Source organism: Alligator sinensis, unplaced genomic scaffold (genome assembly GCF_000455745.1).
Source record: "Alligator sinensis unplaced genomic scaffold, ASM45574v1 scaffold563_1, whole genome shotgun sequence".
Taxonomy (NCBI): Eukaryota; Metazoa; Chordata; order Crocodylia; family Alligatoridae; genus Alligator; species Alligator sinensis.
The window spans coordinates 36,787-55,671 of record NW_005842524.1 but is presented as its reverse complement, the minus strand read 5'-3'; the positions used below and the strand labels follow the sequence as shown (position 1 = coordinate 55,671).

Sequence of the window (18,885 nt, the reverse complement as noted above, 5' to 3'; positions counted from 1 at the left end):
CACTCTGTCCGCTCTATCTCCGCCACTGCCACCTCATGTCCAGAACACTCTTGGAGCACTCTGATTGGTTGTTTTAGTAACCAATCAGAGTGCTCCAAGAACATTACAGACAGGCAGACAAAGCCCTTTATTATATTAGAAATGGATGTCCTTAGTGATGATCTAATTTCCTATGGTCCTTAAATACTTCATTTGATGGGCTATTCCCATTGCAGTCAATGTGAGTTTTGCCAAAATAGGATCAAGTCCTCAATCCAAGACTAAGTAGCAGGTCTGAGTGCTGGTTCTTCCACATAGGTCCAGGAGTGACCAAAACTGAAGCTATACAATCCTGCCACCATGACTGTGACCTGACTACATAAATGGCAATAATGGATGAACCAACATAGTGAAGTATTGGCCCTGCTTCTGCTCTTCCCTGCCCTTCAGAAAGATTAAACACATTTCATGTGACAATGATAAATATTCACAGAAAGTCACATTCTTATAATGCTGAGCAAGATAATTATTAGAACATAGAAAACAGATTTATCCTTAAAGCTCCTCTATCTACTCAGCTTCACTGAAGAGCTTCTGTCTAGAACCTTCCCCGATCATTCTTAAGTGAATGGTACATTAAATGCACTCTGAACATCTCAAAAGTTATGCCACTTCAAGTGAGGGTTTTCTTGTGTTAATTAATAATTTCAGTCTGCTCCATGAAGATAAATTGAGCAATTTACAGTAGTCCAAGCATCCCAGGATGTACAGCTCCCAGCCTCCCTCCCCCCTGCACAGGAGGGATAATGCCAAGGTATCCTGGCTCTTAGCCATGCCCCTGGTCACCAGCCCTGCAGGCTAGGGACAGATATTGCACATAAACCAGTTTAAGTGATCAGAAACTTGTTTAAACCTGTAACAGAACAGAAGTTCAGTGCCCATAAACCAGTTGGAATATGACTGAAACTAGTTTGAGATAAAGCTGGTTGAATGTAGTATCAGACTTAACTGATTTGGCTCAAACCGGTTTATGTAATGTCTGTCCCAGACCCCTTGCTGTTTTAAATTAAATCAGACTCCCCCAGCATCCTGGCATCCTCTGCTGGCTGGGCAGGGCTCTCTGCCCCCCAGCAGGGCTGGCCACTCCCCTCTGCTCCCTGGCTGCAGCTACAGAGACTGCAGGCTGCTCCCTTCCCTCCGCCTCACCAGTCCCTGCTAAACAGGAATCCCCCCTCCCCTCTGCCTTGCTGAGGAGGTGTCTGTGTATTAGCTTGCAGACCACAAGCTGGCTATGGTCTGTGCTGAATCAACAGGTAGAATCAACAAGCAGAATCAACAGGTAGCTGGTAATGTCCCTCTGTTGTTTTCCTAATGGGGTGATAAACACTAAGTTGGGGGTGAAAAACACTGTTACCTATTCCCTTCTGGGCTAATCAGAGTATCCTGCCCACACCCTACCTCACCTCCTGTGGAAGGAAGGGAGGACTGCTCTAGCATTCCCTGGCTTCTAGCCCAAGCCACTGCAGGCATTTCTGGGATTTCTGTGCAGTTACAAAGTGATTTAGCCTAGCCAGGTTGGACTAATGTGCAAAGATTGAATCAATTCAGGCTCAGGTTTTTGAATGTCTGTCCCTAGCCACAGTGACAAGTCAGAGCTGTGCAGGCAAGAAATGGGATTAACTCTTAATGTGCGACTGCTCACACCACATTCTAACTTTAACTTCTAACTTTAACAATTCCCTAGATTTAGTATGGTTGAAGTGTAACACGTAACTTCAACCTTTTACTTTATAAGGGAGTGAAGGTGGGAGATCTGTTGTACAAATAGTGAGAAGAAATGGACCATACTTCCAGCTGAAGCCAAGGGCTGCTTGGAACAGCTGAAGAGTTGCCTCAGGCAATTATTCCATAATCCTTAAATTGTGTTGCATTTGAATGATTTTCTAGCAGTTAACAAATAACCATAATGCTGCTCTTGAGCAGCATATCACTGGTTAGGATGCAGTTGGATTGAGGAAAACTGCTGTTCAGCCAGCTGTAGCCTGAAACTCCAGACTGGTTGATGCTTATTGATATAGCCCTTAAGTGAACATGATGAAAATAATCCTTTCTACTTTCCATTGTCCTTGTGACACAGATAAATTAGTTCACAATAAACTCAAGTCATTTCAGACTCATATACATCACCATAGAATTATAAATTCCATATATATATATATGCATACCCTTTCCAGATACTCAGTACATTCTTTGTATAAATAGGGTCTTTGTAAATGTCCAAAAATGAGATCTATAGATAGATAGATAGATAGATAATCTCATTTTTGGACATTTACAAAGACCCTATTTATACAAAGAATGTACTGAGTATCTGGAAAGGGGCCAAGTCTGAGCTCCTAGTCAGCAAGTACACTTATTATCCATTTCTCTGACCCTGAGACAGAAAAAGAATTTTCTAATCAGCATGTACAAAATAGAAAGTCACTTATAAAGGTTACAAGATACTGCTGTTTCCCAAAGCATCTGTAGAGGCAGCCTCTCCCTTTCCTGGAGTAGGTTTTTTTGCTGATGGATATTTAGACCAGAGTATATGATTTGGCTTATGGACATAAAACAACCAGTCCTTTAGGAGTCAGAAAGAATTGTCCTGTGTCCCTCTCCACATGAAGTTTTGCATTAACCACTTTGGTAGGATGATTATTTACTATATTCATTTCCTAGGGAAAGGTATAAAACAGGTAAAATATACCAGTGACACAACATTATTAAGCTAATTTAAGACCAGAGGTGATTATGAAGCACAACAGAAGGTGTGTCTGCATGAGACGCTGTGATTGTACCTCGTATTAGAGGTACCTCATATTAGAGGTACTAAACTTAATGTGCAGTAGCAAAGGTGAATTAATGAACTTGTAGATGTGCCCAGAAAGTACTAAAATAAACTAGGAATTTACACACCAAGAGTGTAGATGATATTCAAGTACAAAATAATGACTGGAGGGTTCTAGATTAACTATGTCTAGTCAAGAAAATAGTAGTAGGAGCAGTAGTAACAGTACTAGTAATAAACTGGGGAGTCAATGTGAACAGCTTAGTGGAAATAACTGCTAAAGTCCCAACAATAATCAAAGAAGAAAACAAAATAAATGGTCAGAACTTATATTGATGTCTCTGTTGATATCTGGTCACTCACAAATAATTTACCATAAATACAATATGTCCAGAAAAGAACAAATAAAAGATTTAGAGCCATGGGAATAATTCTGTCTGATGAAAACTAAGAAGAAGATTAGAATTTGATTTTGACCTTACTTTTACCAGTGTAAAGTAGAAGTTACATCCACATAAATCTGATGTTGTATTAGGATGTTCTCATTTGAAGCCTTCCGCAGTCCCTCTGTCCAGGACTGAATTTTATCCCTAGTGAATATTGTTTAAAACTGAACCTATACAAATCTCACAGCATTTGTTCATTCTGCTCAATTGCAGATAATACGTTCTGACACCAACAATCTCACCTGTAAGTTTCTTTATAAATGGAATGTTTATTTTGGGCTTCTGTATTGTCTCTGGCCCCATTGCTTCTGTCTTATGGTCTAGAAGGATTTGGGCTGTTGGATTCTTCAGTAGTGCTATAGGGAACATTATAGTGGATCCTTTCATTACATGAGAAACCATGTGAAGATTACATTACTTATACTACCAAAGACAGAAAGACAAATATTGCATAATTTATTTTAAATAAACTGATTCTTAGGTTGCATGATGCCTGCTTCCAATGTACAATGGCATCAACTTCTCTTTGTTTTCTGCAGTGATTCACTGCAGTGATTGTGTGGGCAAAATGAGCTTTTAAACCGAGTAGGGGCAGATCCTCAGATAATGCAAATCAGTGGGCATGTCTACACGTGCATTTATGCCGGCTTAAATTTACTGCTCAGTAAATTACTGCACAGTAAGCAGGAATAGGCCAGTATCTTACTCGTCCAGGTGTTAAAGCTCATTAACACTGCAGGATGCAGGTATCAAATTTACATTAGAGTCGGCATAAGTCACTATATTTACTGCACAGTACAGGAATGCACATGAAGATGCGGGCCTATGCTGCACAGTAATTTTGGTTACTGCTCAGTAAATGTGCACGTGTAGATGTGCCCAGCGCCATTCAGATTAAGCCATCTGAGGAACTGCCTTTAATTAATAACAATGTCGTACAAATTGACGTAAAAATTGGCAGTTTAGATGTGACTGGCATACTAATTAAAATGTTAAACATAGTTCCTATTGAATGACATGTGAGCATTAGTGTCACTTCTTTGCTCGATATGTTCAAGTGTATTTGAAATAGGGTGTAATGTAAGATATCTTCCTGTAAAACCAGCTGCAATGCTGAAATGAGACAAGGTCTTATTTATTCTGAGCATTCATTTATGTTGAAACAAAATAAAAGAATTCCTGCAAAAGAGATATTAGGCATCTTTCAAAAAGTCTTTTCCTGGGTTATTGTTAACTCAATAAAATATTCTGTATTTTTCCTACTTAGAAAATGCTTAAATAGCCACCAAGTAGCTTCTGGAAGTCAGGCATCAACAGTGGACTGAAGAACCAATCAACAGAGACCTCTACCTGGACTGTATCTCTAGCTGTCAAAAGTCTTCACATTAGCTCAAAGTTCATCTTGGTTGTTCCATAGGACAGTGAAAAAAAATCCCAGTATGTTGATAAATAGAAAGTATGTGATACTAATGACTGGTTAAAAAAGTTGTAGATGCCAAATGCCAAAATGAAGACGATAAAAATGATTACTGAGGCTGATATAGAAGAGACTACAAAAGAAAGATTACTTATTCTGGAAAAGGAAAGATATAGCAATGACTTAATTGAGGTATTCAGATTTATAAAGGGTGCAGTGAAAACTGATCAGCCATTTATTTTTATTTTTGCAAAATAAAAAAATACCAAGGAGTGATTTAATGAATATAAAAGGAAATAAAGCTTCAGCCAATAACAGGAAACATATTTTCATACAGTAAATATAATGGTTGGCGTTATTCATGCAAATACTGTAAAACACTTTTAAAATGCAAAACACCAAAATAATAGTAAGTATGGAAGTTAAAATAATGGTACAGATAGTTTAATACCATGCTTCATGTCATAAAGCAATTGCCATCAGAGACTGGAGAGGAAGTTTTCCCCCATGAATAGAATAGCAAAATTACACTGGTATGATCTGTAAGGACTTGCATTGACCAGAAGTGATAATATTTGATTAGATGAATTTCAAATGGGCTTTCCTTTTACTATTATCATTTCAGGAAGAAGAAATAACAGACTTTAAAATCAGTGACTGCTATTTCACTGCTCCTAGCTTCTTGAAAACTTGCAAGTATTGTTTGGGCAGAAGCTGCACCAGGCAGGGAAATGAAAAGTAAAATGAACTGTGCAATCGCAGTGCCAAATCCCAAGAGCTAACTCCCATTCTCCAAGTCAGCTGGGGATTTTCAGTTCTCAGTACCACTGAGATGCATCCTTTCTTTTAGTAGAGTGAATTGTTCTATTTAAGGGATGTACTTACAAGTACACCTCAATCCAATCCAATTTCTGCAAATTCACTTGATCATTCATATTCGCTTGAGGGCTAAATTTGAAAAGATAAATTTAAATCTTAATCTGGACTAAAATATCTGACCCACCATCAGCCTGGGGATTTGGAGGGATTGTTGCAGGTGTATCTTCTGTTTCCTTTGAGAGTTTAGATGCAGACATATAGGACTTTGAGCTTTTCATATCTGTGTGATTCAAGAAGCTCTCAATAAAGAAGAAATCATCTTTAAGCTGAGAGATCTGTAAAAACACTGTGTCCAGTCCCTGTCAAATAAAGAGCCATTAATAGATATGCTATATGTTACATCAGTGAGATTTTAATCAGTGCCAATGCACCACATAATGCAAAGCAATACATTTTTTATGCATAACTATATTATTCCTTTATAAAGGGAAAAAATATTTTCTGTCTCATGAGTGAATAATGTATTTGTGCAAGACTACTCCTTATAGCTCCTCAAGTACACTTCCCACATTCATTCAGAAGAATTGTAACCTCTTCCAAACCCTAGAGAGGGGCTTCGATGTTACCACTGATGGATGGGTATTGGGGCTCCACCTGGTACTACTAGCACTCATTCCTACTTCCCTGTGCAATTCCAGCCCTGGTGAGGTGAATCCAATAGTGGGTGCCATTAATTAGGCTGTAGGCATACAGTACACTCTCATACTGACTGCACTCATAACTGCCTGATGAGCACACTAAACCAAAATCTATTTCTTTGCAAACACTTTGGAAATAAATATCTCCGTGGTAGTGAGCATAGAAATCCAGTGTTACAGCAGTTTTTATTTTGAAAAATGTGGGCTTTAAGTATACCACCATGTGACTTAAGTGCTCATGGAAGGTGCTGGGTTGAAAGTCCCAAAAAGTTTGAACATAATTTTCATTTATGATAAGGCCTCTTTATTTTGCTAGTGTGGGACCCTAAATTCCTCAGCTTATGTCAAATACAAAACACATGTGGCCTAACCAAAGGGAGTGCTATACTACAGCTACCCAGGAAGGTCTCAGCTAAACATATTTTTCATTAAGAAATGCCAATTTGCTCTAAACTGCTTGTAGGAAAGAATCAATTTCAGCAGTTTCATCCCATTTTATGAGGGATGACTAAATTTGGCTTCTTCAGCCTAGCAAAAAGACGACTCAGGAAGGGATATCATTGCTCAGAGGTGTAAAGATGAAGGAAAGAAAATTGCTTTTTAAGCTAAAGGACAATGGTGGCACAAGAACAAAGGGACATGAATAATCAATGAATAATTTGACTCTGGAAGCTAAAAGACCATTTCTAACAAGGAGTGAGGTTGTGGAAGAATGGGACAAAAACTAAGTAGTTTAATATGTAGCTTGATAAGTTTCTTAAAGTAATTAGTATGATGTGATTGCTTACTATCACAGAGAATTAGATGCTGAGTGGCATCCTTCTATTCCTATGATATTATGAATTTCTTATTTTGAAAATATTTCAATAAAGTTCTGAAACTCTCTGAAATTACTTTTATTTGGAAATTTAAACCAATTCCAGTAAAACGAGCAAAAAAAGAACATAAAAGTATCAGGATCCAAGTGAGCCAAACTAAATCTAGCTTTGGTTTGCTTGCTCGCAACAATTTTCCAGGATGTGACATTTTGTCTTAATTCTATATGGGAAAAATACCCAACTTCTCAAAAGTTTTCCTGAGGTTGGGAAACTTGCTTACTCAGTATTCACTTATGCATCCCAACCTATTCTTCAATTCCAACCACTGGGGAAGATATGTCACCAGGCCCTGCCCATCACTAACCTCTTCATTCAGATTGCCAAAAAGGGAACTACTTACTATAAACAACAATGAGGCTCCAACTCATTGCTGAACTTTATATAACAAGGATCTTGAGTCTTTTATTGTAGACAGCATGTTAGAGTGTTGGTTTATTTGGTGCTTCTACATGCAAATTACCGAAACAAAGTCATTTTCCTTTTCTTGAATTGAATCTGTATGTTATGAGAACATTTTATTTCAATGGTAAAAGGGCTACAGTTGCTGAGTTGTGAGATATTGTTAGTATTCTGGTGACATCTAGTGGTGAAGTCAGTTTTTTGTTTCAGCAATATTTGTTTAGGATTTGGCTGAACTGCAAAGGAGGCTGTCTTCCCAATCTGTGGTACCACCAGTGGTATGCAGACAACCCGTCTTAAAATTTAACAGCCTTAAAATACAAGAAGGGAGAGCATAAAGAAGATGGTGATAGACTATTCTCTGTGGCCACAGAGGACAGAACAAGAAGTAATGGTAATACATTGCAGCAGGGGAAATTTAGGCTGGACTTTAGGAAAAACTTTCTAATTGAGGGTGCTTAAATAATGGATCAGTTTACTTACAGAAGTTGTGAAGTTTCCATTTTTGGAACCAGGTTAAGAGCAGGTTGGACACACCTAGTATGATCTTGCCTTGAGAGCAAGGGGTTGCCCTCCTGAGGCCCCTTACAGCACTTTTTTTCCAGGATTGTGTGATTCTACAGATACCAAATGGGACTCAGGCTGTATTAAGCAAGGCCCTATAGAAAGATATCATTCAAGGTGGCATCATTTACCTGCCAACTTTTTGACAGGGTTTAAGAATGAATGATGCTAGCCCTGTGCTCCAGAATCTTCCCCACTTCTATCTGCAGATTGATGATTGTAGGGGTTGGGGATTTTGAAGACTTTTTTTTTAGGGCGGGAGTGTGTGTGTCTTGTGGGGTATTGTTGTAGAAGCAAGTAACTTCCACTTAACCCAGGAGTACGTCTCTGCCTTGTTCCTAAAGTAAGCAGCAGTGCTCGTTTCCCAGTTAAACACCGTAGTACTTCCTATTAATCGTGTCCATAAGGGTTTAGCCTTATCTATGTACTATGAATTGTGCATTCTGAAAATGTGAAATGATAAGGCCACATTTTTTACCTTACTAATTATATCCCTTCGAATCAATCAGGTTCTATAGGTAATTGAGGGCAGAACTTGGCCTTTACTATATAACAATAAATGTATTGCTATTAATATTCATATATCCTGATTGTAGGACCAATGATAAATCGCGTTAAGATTGAAAAGAAAAATATAAATATTACCAAAGATAATAAATCACTATTCTTTCTAAGCACCATCCTTTTGCATAATCTCACTGATTTGAATTCACATTTGGTTCTAAGACTACTTAATTTCTCCTTTGGTCCACCTGAAAAAGCAGCACCATGTCCCCTCCCTTCAGTTGTACCTGAGAACTCAGAGATGTAAGTTAAATCCCAGGATACAAACTGCCAGAGCATACATTTTCCACACCAGTCCTGCTTCCCCACCAGAGAAGATTATTTCACCCTAGATAATTGACTGTTTGCTCTGTGTGTGTGTGTGTGTATACACACACACATATACCTGAAGCAAACAGGTACACACACACACACACACACACACACACACACACACACACCCCTTTGCTTCAAGTATTATTAAACTAAATGAACCTGAGGACACTGTGATTTTGACTGAGCGAAAGAGAATATGATCACTTCAGTGAAAACTTTGAAACTAAATAGTGCTGATCCTGAACCTGGGAAAAGAAAGTAGTATTGTTCTCTACGCAGCCCAGTCCAGTCTTTTCGTTAGACTGTGCTGGGGATAAGTTCAAAGATGCCTTATGCAAAATGCAGAGTGATACTGAGCTCTGACTGTGACTGAAAACAAGGCAGCAATTCAGTGAAATGCTTCTGTTGATGTCATGATGGACAAAAGCACAATTCAGGTGCCAAACTGAGGCTGGAAAGGGCTGAGGCTGAAATTGCAGCCCTTGTACTCTGCCTGGGATGGGGCCTTGTTTGCCAATATACTGCAGCTCCTCAGTGTTTTCAGTGTTGAATCAAGAGAAGGAAATTTGGATATAAATGCAGCTGTGAATGGAGCTATACATGACATAGGCATACGACACTGAACTGATGCAGGATGAACAGGCAATGATTTATCTGGGACAGGGGGATACACATGCATAGAAATATACACACAGCTCTGTATACCCTGTAGCCAGTATTGCTCTAGTGCAGTATGGGCAAAGTGCTCTGTTGCTCCTTGACTAACACACCTGATGCCCCTATCATTATCCTTTTGATAAAGCATCAAAGGATGCATCAAAGCATCTGCATAGATGATGGTATAGATAGGCAAAGAAAATAGAGCTGAGTTTAAGCCTTAGTACACTTGGAGGTGAGTAACAAAATTCATAAAGGAGTTGCAGTACAAGCTACAAAGGAAGGGAAGAAAAAAGTAGGCATGTTTAAACTGGAGAAAAAGAAGACATGACAGCAGGCTTTAAATATTTGAAAGACTGCCATAAAAAAAAGGGAGAACAACTGCTCTATCTTGCCACTGAAGGCAGGACACAAAACGAAGGGTTTAAACTTCAGCAAAGCAAATTTAGATTAAATTGGAAAGGGGGTGTGTGCTTCCTTACTATCAGTTGAATAGGGCAACAGAACAAGCTGCCCAAGCAAGTTGTGGAATTGCCTTCACTGAAAATATTCAAGCAGCTGGATAAGCATTTGTCTAGCATGCATCCAGGATTTTTTCAGAGGGTTGAATGAGTTGATCCTTGAGGTCCCTTCCAACCAGGGTTACCAACCCAAGAGGTTTTTTTTTTAAATTGACAATCTGCAAAATTTTAATGACAAACTTTTTTTTTTACTGACATATGCTTTAATGATGATATCTGTTTTACATAATGTAAAAGTAACACTTCTGCTGCAAGGCCCCAGTTAGAAGAGCTAGGTTCAGATGTAGGGGTTTAACACCAAGCATACTGAAAAAGCCAAAAAGTTCAGTTGTCGGTAAAAAGTTTGCAACAAAAAAAGAATCTTGGGCTGAAAAACCTGCTTGATGGTAGCAATAGTTTTACCTCATGCTGCCTCTACCTCCAGGGTCCCCTATTAATCCCCATACCCTGCTGGTCTTGACCACAAAGCTGCACCCTGCAGCCCACACCCAACCTTACCTCTAGCAGCTCCACTGCCTGTGTCTGAGCACAGACCCCGTGTTAAAGAAGCATATCTGCAACCCAGAAGTATTATAGGATGGGAAGCATCAGCAGCTGCACATGGCTGAGGGAGGTGGTGGGGGATAGGGTGGGGAAAGAGGTCTAACAAGGCCCTTTGAGAAGGCTTCTTCAGGGTGCTGCAGTCCCGCTTGGACACCAGATGGCACTGCTGTGCTCTAGCTCTCCTTCCATCAAGCTCTAAGGGGCAGCTTCTTTCCAAGCGGGAGTTTCACAAAGCAACTTGAGCTTGACTGTTTTTCTGGACAGTTTAAATGTATTTATGGACGTTATGGACAGGCATTTTTAACCTAAATTTTTACTGACTGCTTGTAAATTTATGGACAGTTGGCAAACCTGCTTCCAACTCTATGATTCTACGCAGGGGTGACTAGTGCCACTTGAGTCTGGGGGGGGGCACAATTTATGGGCGGGCCCAGGGGCAGGCCAAAAGCCCCAAATCCACTCCTATACTTCTGTGCCATGACTTAGTGCCCTCCCCGCCCCCCCAACACGCTGCTGGCCCACATGGCAAAAAACCTGCTCCGTCCTGAGCAGTACCAAGTTGGGGGCCAATTTCGGGGGGGGAGGGGGGCATGTGTTCCCCTGTGCTCCCCACCCAACAGTTGCCTGTGATTCTATGATTTTCCCTAGAAAAAATTACAAGTCCTAGAAAGGAAAATCTAGTAAAGTTAAAGGACTTCTTGGAAACTCGTTGATCCACTGTTAGTAGGGTTAGAGTGTGTAGCAGTACAGAGCAGGAGATTACTTGTCCTGGCTGTAGCTGATGAAGGTAGAAGTGTTGAACATGTTAGTATCTGATTTTCTTGTGGGGAGCTGAACCTTGGCTCTTAGAGAGTTCTGTATTTCTTTAAGTACTTTGCTATCTTCTGCATTTTTATACATCCTATATAGAAGCCAATACTTCCAGTAGCTTCCTAACCAAGATATATAGTTGCCTTTGCCTTGATGTATTTTTTACAGTAGTTTGTGCAATCAAGTACTTGACGGCAATTATTGGTTTGATACATTCATGTGTATCCCTGTTCCACACCCTAAAAAGGACTGTTACAAATAAGACACTGGGCAGAAAGAGTCAATGTCTATTGCACATTGTATTTTATTTCAGATAAGTTAGCAAGCTAACCTCCTCAAGGCGGTTTTGAAGGTTGCTCAGAGCCTCTGTGGCATTGTTGAATTGCTTTTCCATGGCATTCATCTTAGACTCAAAAGGGTTCTGCAAGAGTTAAAAAGAAAAATGATGCTAAGCCATTTCTGTAAAACTACAAGATAGGAAAAAAATTTGACGGGGCCAAGCATTCCCACTTAAACGGAAGGAGGATATTTATATGACCTTGCTCTGCTGGGTTCTCCCAAGGATCTGCCATTTCACATTGTTAGAAATACCATAATAGTAGTAGTATACAATACGCATTTCTGCTGGGTAGCCATATTTAACTTGCAGAGTCACATTTTGAATTTGCTTCTCCCTTGAAAATGGATTTCTGAATAAAAGTGATTCAAAGAAATCTTGGCCCCATTAAAGTTAAGCAGTTATTTGACGTCATTAGAATTGTACTTAAATTGCATATGTGAAATCTTGGCCCCAGTGAAGTCAGTGGGGATTCCAAAGACCTTTGGCTACTAATTCTGAAATTTTCATTGTAAGTGTGGGTTAGCAAAAGTCAGCTTGCTGTAAAAGTGGCACAGAACAGGGCAAGGCCAGGAGATCAGGTAACTGGTGATTTTGATTTTTAAAAGTGAATAATGTGGTCTCCATGTGGCATTTTAATTCTTTAATTCTTACCCCATTTTAATAACCTCTGAAGTAAAAAATAAATGATGTTGAACATTGTTTTGTAAAAATGGGTGTCAAATAGTTCAGGCAGAAAAATACAGACCTGTGAGTTTAATGGATGCATCAGAGCGTCATTTCTTTCCTCCACACTGAGGAGCTGGCCTGTGAAATTAAGCATGTAGTTTTGCAGCCATGTTATTTTGCCTTTCATTTCTTGGAGCTCTATTGCTGTGGACATATTCAATTTATGAAAACACTCCAGCAGATAAGAAGTCCCCTGTGATGAATTCAGAAAGGAAAAAAAAGAAACAGGGATGGGTTTATATTAAAGAATGAAGAAGTCTATTATTGATCTAGGAAATCTCTCAAGAAATACAGATGTTACCCATTTGCCATATAGAGTGTGGGATCCACTTTATCTTCTTGACAGATGCATACCAGAAGAGTTCTGCTTTAAAGCACATGATAGAAAATGTTTCTCAACATTTTAAATACTACATATGAGCATAAACATGCTATGCAAGGATGATCCTTACCCCATTTTCACAGTTGTAACCAGCACTTTGTGTTTTAAGGCACAATTCTTTGCCTCGTGTATCTCAGTCTCTCCTTTCCTGCATTAGTTTTTTATCTTTAAATCTAAAATTCAACAGAAGCTTTCTGAATGGGAAAACAAATAGAAAGTTCACTTAATTTCATTCTGAGATATTAGGCCTGGAAACAATCTATTTAAACTTGCACTAATCTCTGAAGAACTCAGATCTGCAGCTAGAATTCATTCATAATAGAATGAATTGGCATGAACTCTAGTCACATTTAAGAACCTAGAGCTTTCACTTACTTTTGAACCTGCCACTCAAGAATTAAACACAGTCACAGTCTCTGCATTTGGGGAAACAAAAGGACTTATTTTTCTTTACATCGTTGAGGGTGTTTATTGCCCCAATATAGTAACCATGTTTTGCATCCCCTTCCTACATCCCAAGCTGAACAGAGACATTAGAGGATCATATTGTACCTTTCGAATGGATGATGGAAATGTGAGCACCACAGTATGCTGAGATATTTGGGGGGTGGGAGGATTGGGGGAGGAAAGGCAAGATTTTGCCCCTTCAGGCAAAGGCTGTCTCCCTCTCAGGCCATATTACTGTTAAGGCAGTACTGAATAGCCACAAGTGATAGCTCATTCACTAAAAAATGCATAGCCATAGCACAGATGAATAATGATCCAAAAAAAATTTAAAAGTTTTTCATTCCTTGTTGTATATTATTTTATTACCTTCTACTGAAATAATACCTAAACAGCCAAAATTGGTGCCCCATTTAAACAGTGGCTACACCCCCAAATAACACACAAGTAGTTCCTACCCAAGAGAGCTCACAGTCTATGATTCAGATAACAGAAGACAAAGGAAGCAAAAGACAAACCGTATGGGTGAGGCAGAACTATTTTGTACCCTATGTACTCCATGACATTTGCTTGATGAGAACAAGCTGATATTCCAACTTTAGTTTAAATTGTTTTTCCCCTCTTTGGTTTAATATTAATAATATATAAGGGTATAGCAGTTATTCCAGCTCAAACAGATGGAAACTAAGAATTCCTTGAAACTCGGAATTTCAGCTGATCATTCCACTGTATGACTACATTGTCTATGGATTTAGTCAAATTAATTCCAGTATCAAAAGCCTGTAAGAGTGTTTTCTATTGTATTCCTTCTTAAAACAAATCTAGCAAACTCCACGGCAATGCACACTTCTCAGTTTCATTTGCATTTTCCTTTATGCTTTTTTTCTAAAAAAGACATAAAAAAGACTGCTGATAATAACATGTTCTAAATGGAAAACAGAGGTCTCATAATTTTCAAGAAGTTGGACTCAGTGGCATTCACATCAGAAACACGCAAGAGTGAATGTAAAAGTTCCGACACAATAAGATGTTTTCAGTAATATTGCCATTTACAAGGTGTACTTTCATGTCCTGGAGATGAACCAAATAGATTACAAAGAAATGTTTCATTTACTTTGGATAGATGGCACTTTCTAGAATAAAATGTCATCAGATAGATTTCATTTTACACAGAAGGTGCCTTGTAGAGAAAGTCTCTAAGATAGATGAATCCAGGCCTCTCTAACCTGATCAATTTGGCAGGTTTCCCAAGATGACAGAAATCTTGTGTTATAGCTAGTTTCTCTGTACCCTTAACACTCACTACTACCTCAGGCAAGTGAGTCACAGTGTTTCAAGTTTCTTGTGATGTCACCAATACATTTGGGGCATGTAATTAGAGGCCTCAATAGAGCCTCAAAAGACTGGAGTAGTAGAAACACATTTCGAAGTGCTGTGAAAGTTCAGATCCTGATCTGGTTCCAGACTCATCCTTTGTGGCCTCCCCCATTTGTTACCATGGAAGATGTATTGCTGTTTCCTTTTACGTCTTTCCTTGTTGATTCAGCCAATGGTGGACAAGTAATCACAAAGTATAAAGCTCCACATTGTATCTTACCAGCCAAATAGATTTGCACATATGCCCACTATCCTGTGGATGGATGTGCTACCCAAAAGACAACGATATTCAAATAGTATTCAGATATATTGCTATCTACTCAGTCCTCCAAGGTGGTGAGCCACAATCCAGCAAACACAGAAATAGATGTTTAATGCTGAACCTGTGCCCCAGTGTCTTCACTAAGACTCCTCAGACATATAGGGAATTTTTACATGTGCTCTGAAGCTTGTGAAGGGTGGTGCTTTAATAAGAGCGGCTCCAAGAGTCGCTTTAATTAAAGTTCTGTAGTGACTCATGTATCAGCATCCCTTGCTTCAAAATGGCAACAGGGCAACATTGAACAAAAGCTTATTCAATGAACCTTAGTTCAAGTGCCCTGTGGAATCAGAAAAAATATCTGCCTTAAACTTTGATTATTTTAGTTATAAGATGACATAACCGCTTTGTGGAGAATTGCTGGCTCTGTATAGTAGAACAGATAAGAGAAAGTGTTTGTTCTTTGTAACTCCTCTGCAACTGCTTCGCTCACCGCGGCCTTGAAGATAGCAAAAAAGTATGTACAAATCTGATTTCCAGGTGCAAGAAGGAGGTTTGTGAACTAACCTCGCCTCCCCCATTAGTTCCCATCCTGATTACAGCAAAGAAATAATGAAGTAATATTATAGCCGCTTTTCATGCTAATTTCACTATATGATCACATGAGTTGTAAGCAACTGTTAAAAAGTATATAAGCCTCCTGATTTTGCTCTTGGGGGGGACCCCTTCCAAGTGCTTGGGAAATCCATGTCACTTTGGAATCCCCCCTACAGCTGTAGTTTCTTTTGAATAAAAGCTTCTGCTGACCTGACCCAAAAGTACGCTGCGTATGTTTCCACAACAATTCCTGGTGCCGTGACTCAGATCCAGAACACAGGCTGAGGAAGGAGGACCGCAGACTGCCCCCCCCGAACCCCGAGGCGCCAAAATTGAGAGGTAAGAGACCTAATTCAAAATCTCTATTGGGGTTTCGGAGGACTGCCTGTAGGCTCCCAACTTGGCCGTGGTAACTGGATCTGAACCTTGTTAAAACAGGTCAGTCTGAACCTTACTGCCGGCTAAAATTTTCTGTCTGGTAAAGGATCCCATTTTGTGTCTGGTAACGTACGTTTTATTTAGGGAGAAACTGTATGAAGCACCTTCATCCTACAGCACATCGGGCTTGTCGTTAATTAACTAAGGCGGTGTGGGGGAGGAGGTCTGGCTGACTGAATGAATGTGCATGTGTGTGTATTTAGAAATATGAGCCACTGACCAGGTCTGAGACTACGGTTGGGTTCAGCCGCCCCAATTCTGCCTGACAGGGCAGTTTTGAAAGCAAGGGGGCCCAACTGGAACCTCGTGACCCAGTGGACAGGGCTTCCCAGTGATTGAATAAATGTGTGTGTGTGCATTTAGAAAAATGAGCCACTGACCAGGTCTGGGACTAAGGCTGGGTCTAGCCGCCCCGATTCTGCCTAAAAAAGGTAGCGTCGAAAGCAAGGGGGCCCAGCTGAAACCTCGTGACCCAGTGGACAGGGCGTCTGAGTGATTTTGTCTTTTCCAAACCCCTTGTCCCAGTAGCTTCTGCCGAGAGCAGGAGTGAAAGGATTCCTCTTGTGTTTCCCATTCCCATTTCCATTTTATGAGCCGGTGTCGGGTCAGAAGCCTTTTGTCTGGGCAGTGAAAAACTGCGGGGCAAGGCACTGAGCGGCCCGGACATCCTAAATAAGCCTCTCCTACGTCTCCCTGTGTGACTGAAAATGGGAACGAGTCAGTCTAAACAAGTTCCCGTCCCCCCTAAGGGGACTCCGGCGTACTTTATGTACACACACTATTCTCCCGAGGCTTGCAAGTACCTGGATAAGTGGAACTGGTATACTAGGGATGATCCTGTGAAGCATTTTCCACAAGAAGGAACATTTGATCAGGATAAAATAGTGCACTTAAGAGGGGCTTTAGAGTCCCGTGGATCCAAAACACCACAAAACCAGTGGGACGCGTTCTTTTATTGGTATGATGAAATGTCCAAAAGGCGGACAGAATCTCAAACTAGGAGCCTAAAAGACTCTCAAGAAAAATTAAAACAGCAGTTACAAGCTGTTCGGGAGAAATTGGCTGCTCCCCCAAATTACACGCCGGCCACCGCTCCGATGTATCCAGCATTGCCCGGGGCGCCCCCACCACCGGAGCCAGCAGAGGATATCCTTGACCTTTGTTCGAACCCTGCTCTCCTGGGACTCCCACATCAGCAACAACCGGTTCAACATCAGGCTGCAGCCCAGGCTAGTAACTCATTAGCTGAAGCTCCTTCAGTAAATCCATCCACGGAGCTTAATAGTCTGGACTCATCCACCATATCTGCCACTCAATCATCACCAGTGTGGCAATTTACTCCTGGGTCACAACCCACCACAGGTGTATTTAGAAGAATGGGAATAGGCATGGAAAGATCTCCCATCAATCTTAGATCCCGAGCTGCACAAGTTTACCCCCTAAGACAAATGCCAGGCATTGGCACCGATGGACAAAATATAGTAACCGTGCATGCACCCTGGACTCCAGGTGATCTCTACAATTTAACTCAAAAATTCCCCAAAATCAGGGAAGACCCAGAAAAATTTCAGGAAGAATTGCAGACTGTTATAAATTGTTATAATCCAACATGGGCTGACATTAATCAGCTCATGCGATCGATTTTGCCCAAGGAAACTATGCTACGTCTGTATGCTGCCTGTACTTGGCCAGATCAAAACCCAGGGATTGGCCAAGACTTTATTGACAAGAGAAATGCTTTGGTTCAGGCAGTTCTCACAATTTGCCCAAAAAAGGCAGACTGGACCAAAATAAATACCTGTAAACAAAACAAAAATGAACACCCCAGTGACTATTTGGAACGCCTCAAACAGGCATTTGAACGATACTCAGGAATGGATAACCCAGTCGGAAATGCTAAACAAGCAATAGTGGCAGCATTCATCCAGGGACTTAACCCTAAAATTGCTGAGAAAATTCAAACAGTAATTATTGGCTGGGAAACTAAAGATTTGACTGAAGTCCTTGCTGCGGCTAACCATTTTCATAACAAATTGGAACGGTCTAAAGACAATGCCGAGTTTAAGTTAATGGCCTTACAGATTTCTCAGTTGCAGGGTCCAGGTAGAGGAAGGGGACGAGGACGGGGAAGGGGAGGCCCGGGTAGATTCAGGGGAAGAGATAGATCCTTGAGCCCACAAAACCCAGGCTATGGGAACCAATGTCATTATTGCAAGCAAGAAGGACATTGGAAATCAGAATGCCCCAAGCGCCCCGGCCAAGGACCCAGACCCCAGTCCCTGCCCCCACCTCCACTTCCTGTCAATTTTCCCAGTGTTGAATAGGACAGCCTGAGGGACAGTGACATCATCGCTCCTTTGCTTGCTACTGACCAATCTGGTCCGTTTGTTGAATGCCTTATTTCTGGTAAACCTGTCTCCTGTCTTGTCGACACCGGAGCATCCCGCTCCACGCTAAAGGCTGCTGAGTTTCCTTTTCTACCTTATTCTCCTGAAACTATAAATGCTGTCGGTATAGGCGGACAACCTATCCCACATCCCGTCTCTGAACCTGTCTCCATCTCTATTGGCCCTTTGTCTGAAAATCATGCCTTTCTTCTTAGCCCCTGTGCACCTGTCAACCTTCTTGGTAAGGATTTGTTGTGTAAACTGGGATGCGTGATTTATTGTAGCCCAGATGGTGTTTACCTTGAGGTACCAGAACATAGGGAAACTGAGCTTGTGGCTTTGCTAACCCAGGAGTACTCTGAACCTGACACTTCCTACTTGCAAGAGGAACTGTTGGCACGAGTACCTCCACAGCTGTGGTCCACCCATGCAAATGAAGTGGGGCACATGCTGAGTGCTGAACCAGTGCGTATCATCTTGAACCCTGCCAAGCCA

At 40.7% G+C, this 18,885-nt stretch overlaps 1 protein-coding gene across 1 annotated transcript in view; it reads right to left on the bottom strand.

The window, feature by feature from the left end:
* Positions 1 to 18,885, bottom strand: part of LOC102384459 — a 56,237-nt gene that overhangs the window by 3,223 nt on the left and 34,129 nt on the right. The window contains exons 6-9 of the mRNA XM_025213350.1: positions 12,526 to 12,699; positions 11,772 to 11,861; positions 5,676 to 5,850; positions 3,498 to 3,611 (exon numbers count right to left, since the gene is read on the bottom strand). Coding sequence (XP_025069135.1) covers positions 3,498 to 3,611; positions 5,676 to 5,850; positions 11,772 to 11,861; positions 12,526 to 12,699 — 553 coding nt within the window. The remainder of the gene's footprint in view (positions 1 to 3,497; positions 3,612 to 5,675; positions 5,851 to 11,771; positions 11,862 to 12,525; positions 12,700 to 18,885) is intronic.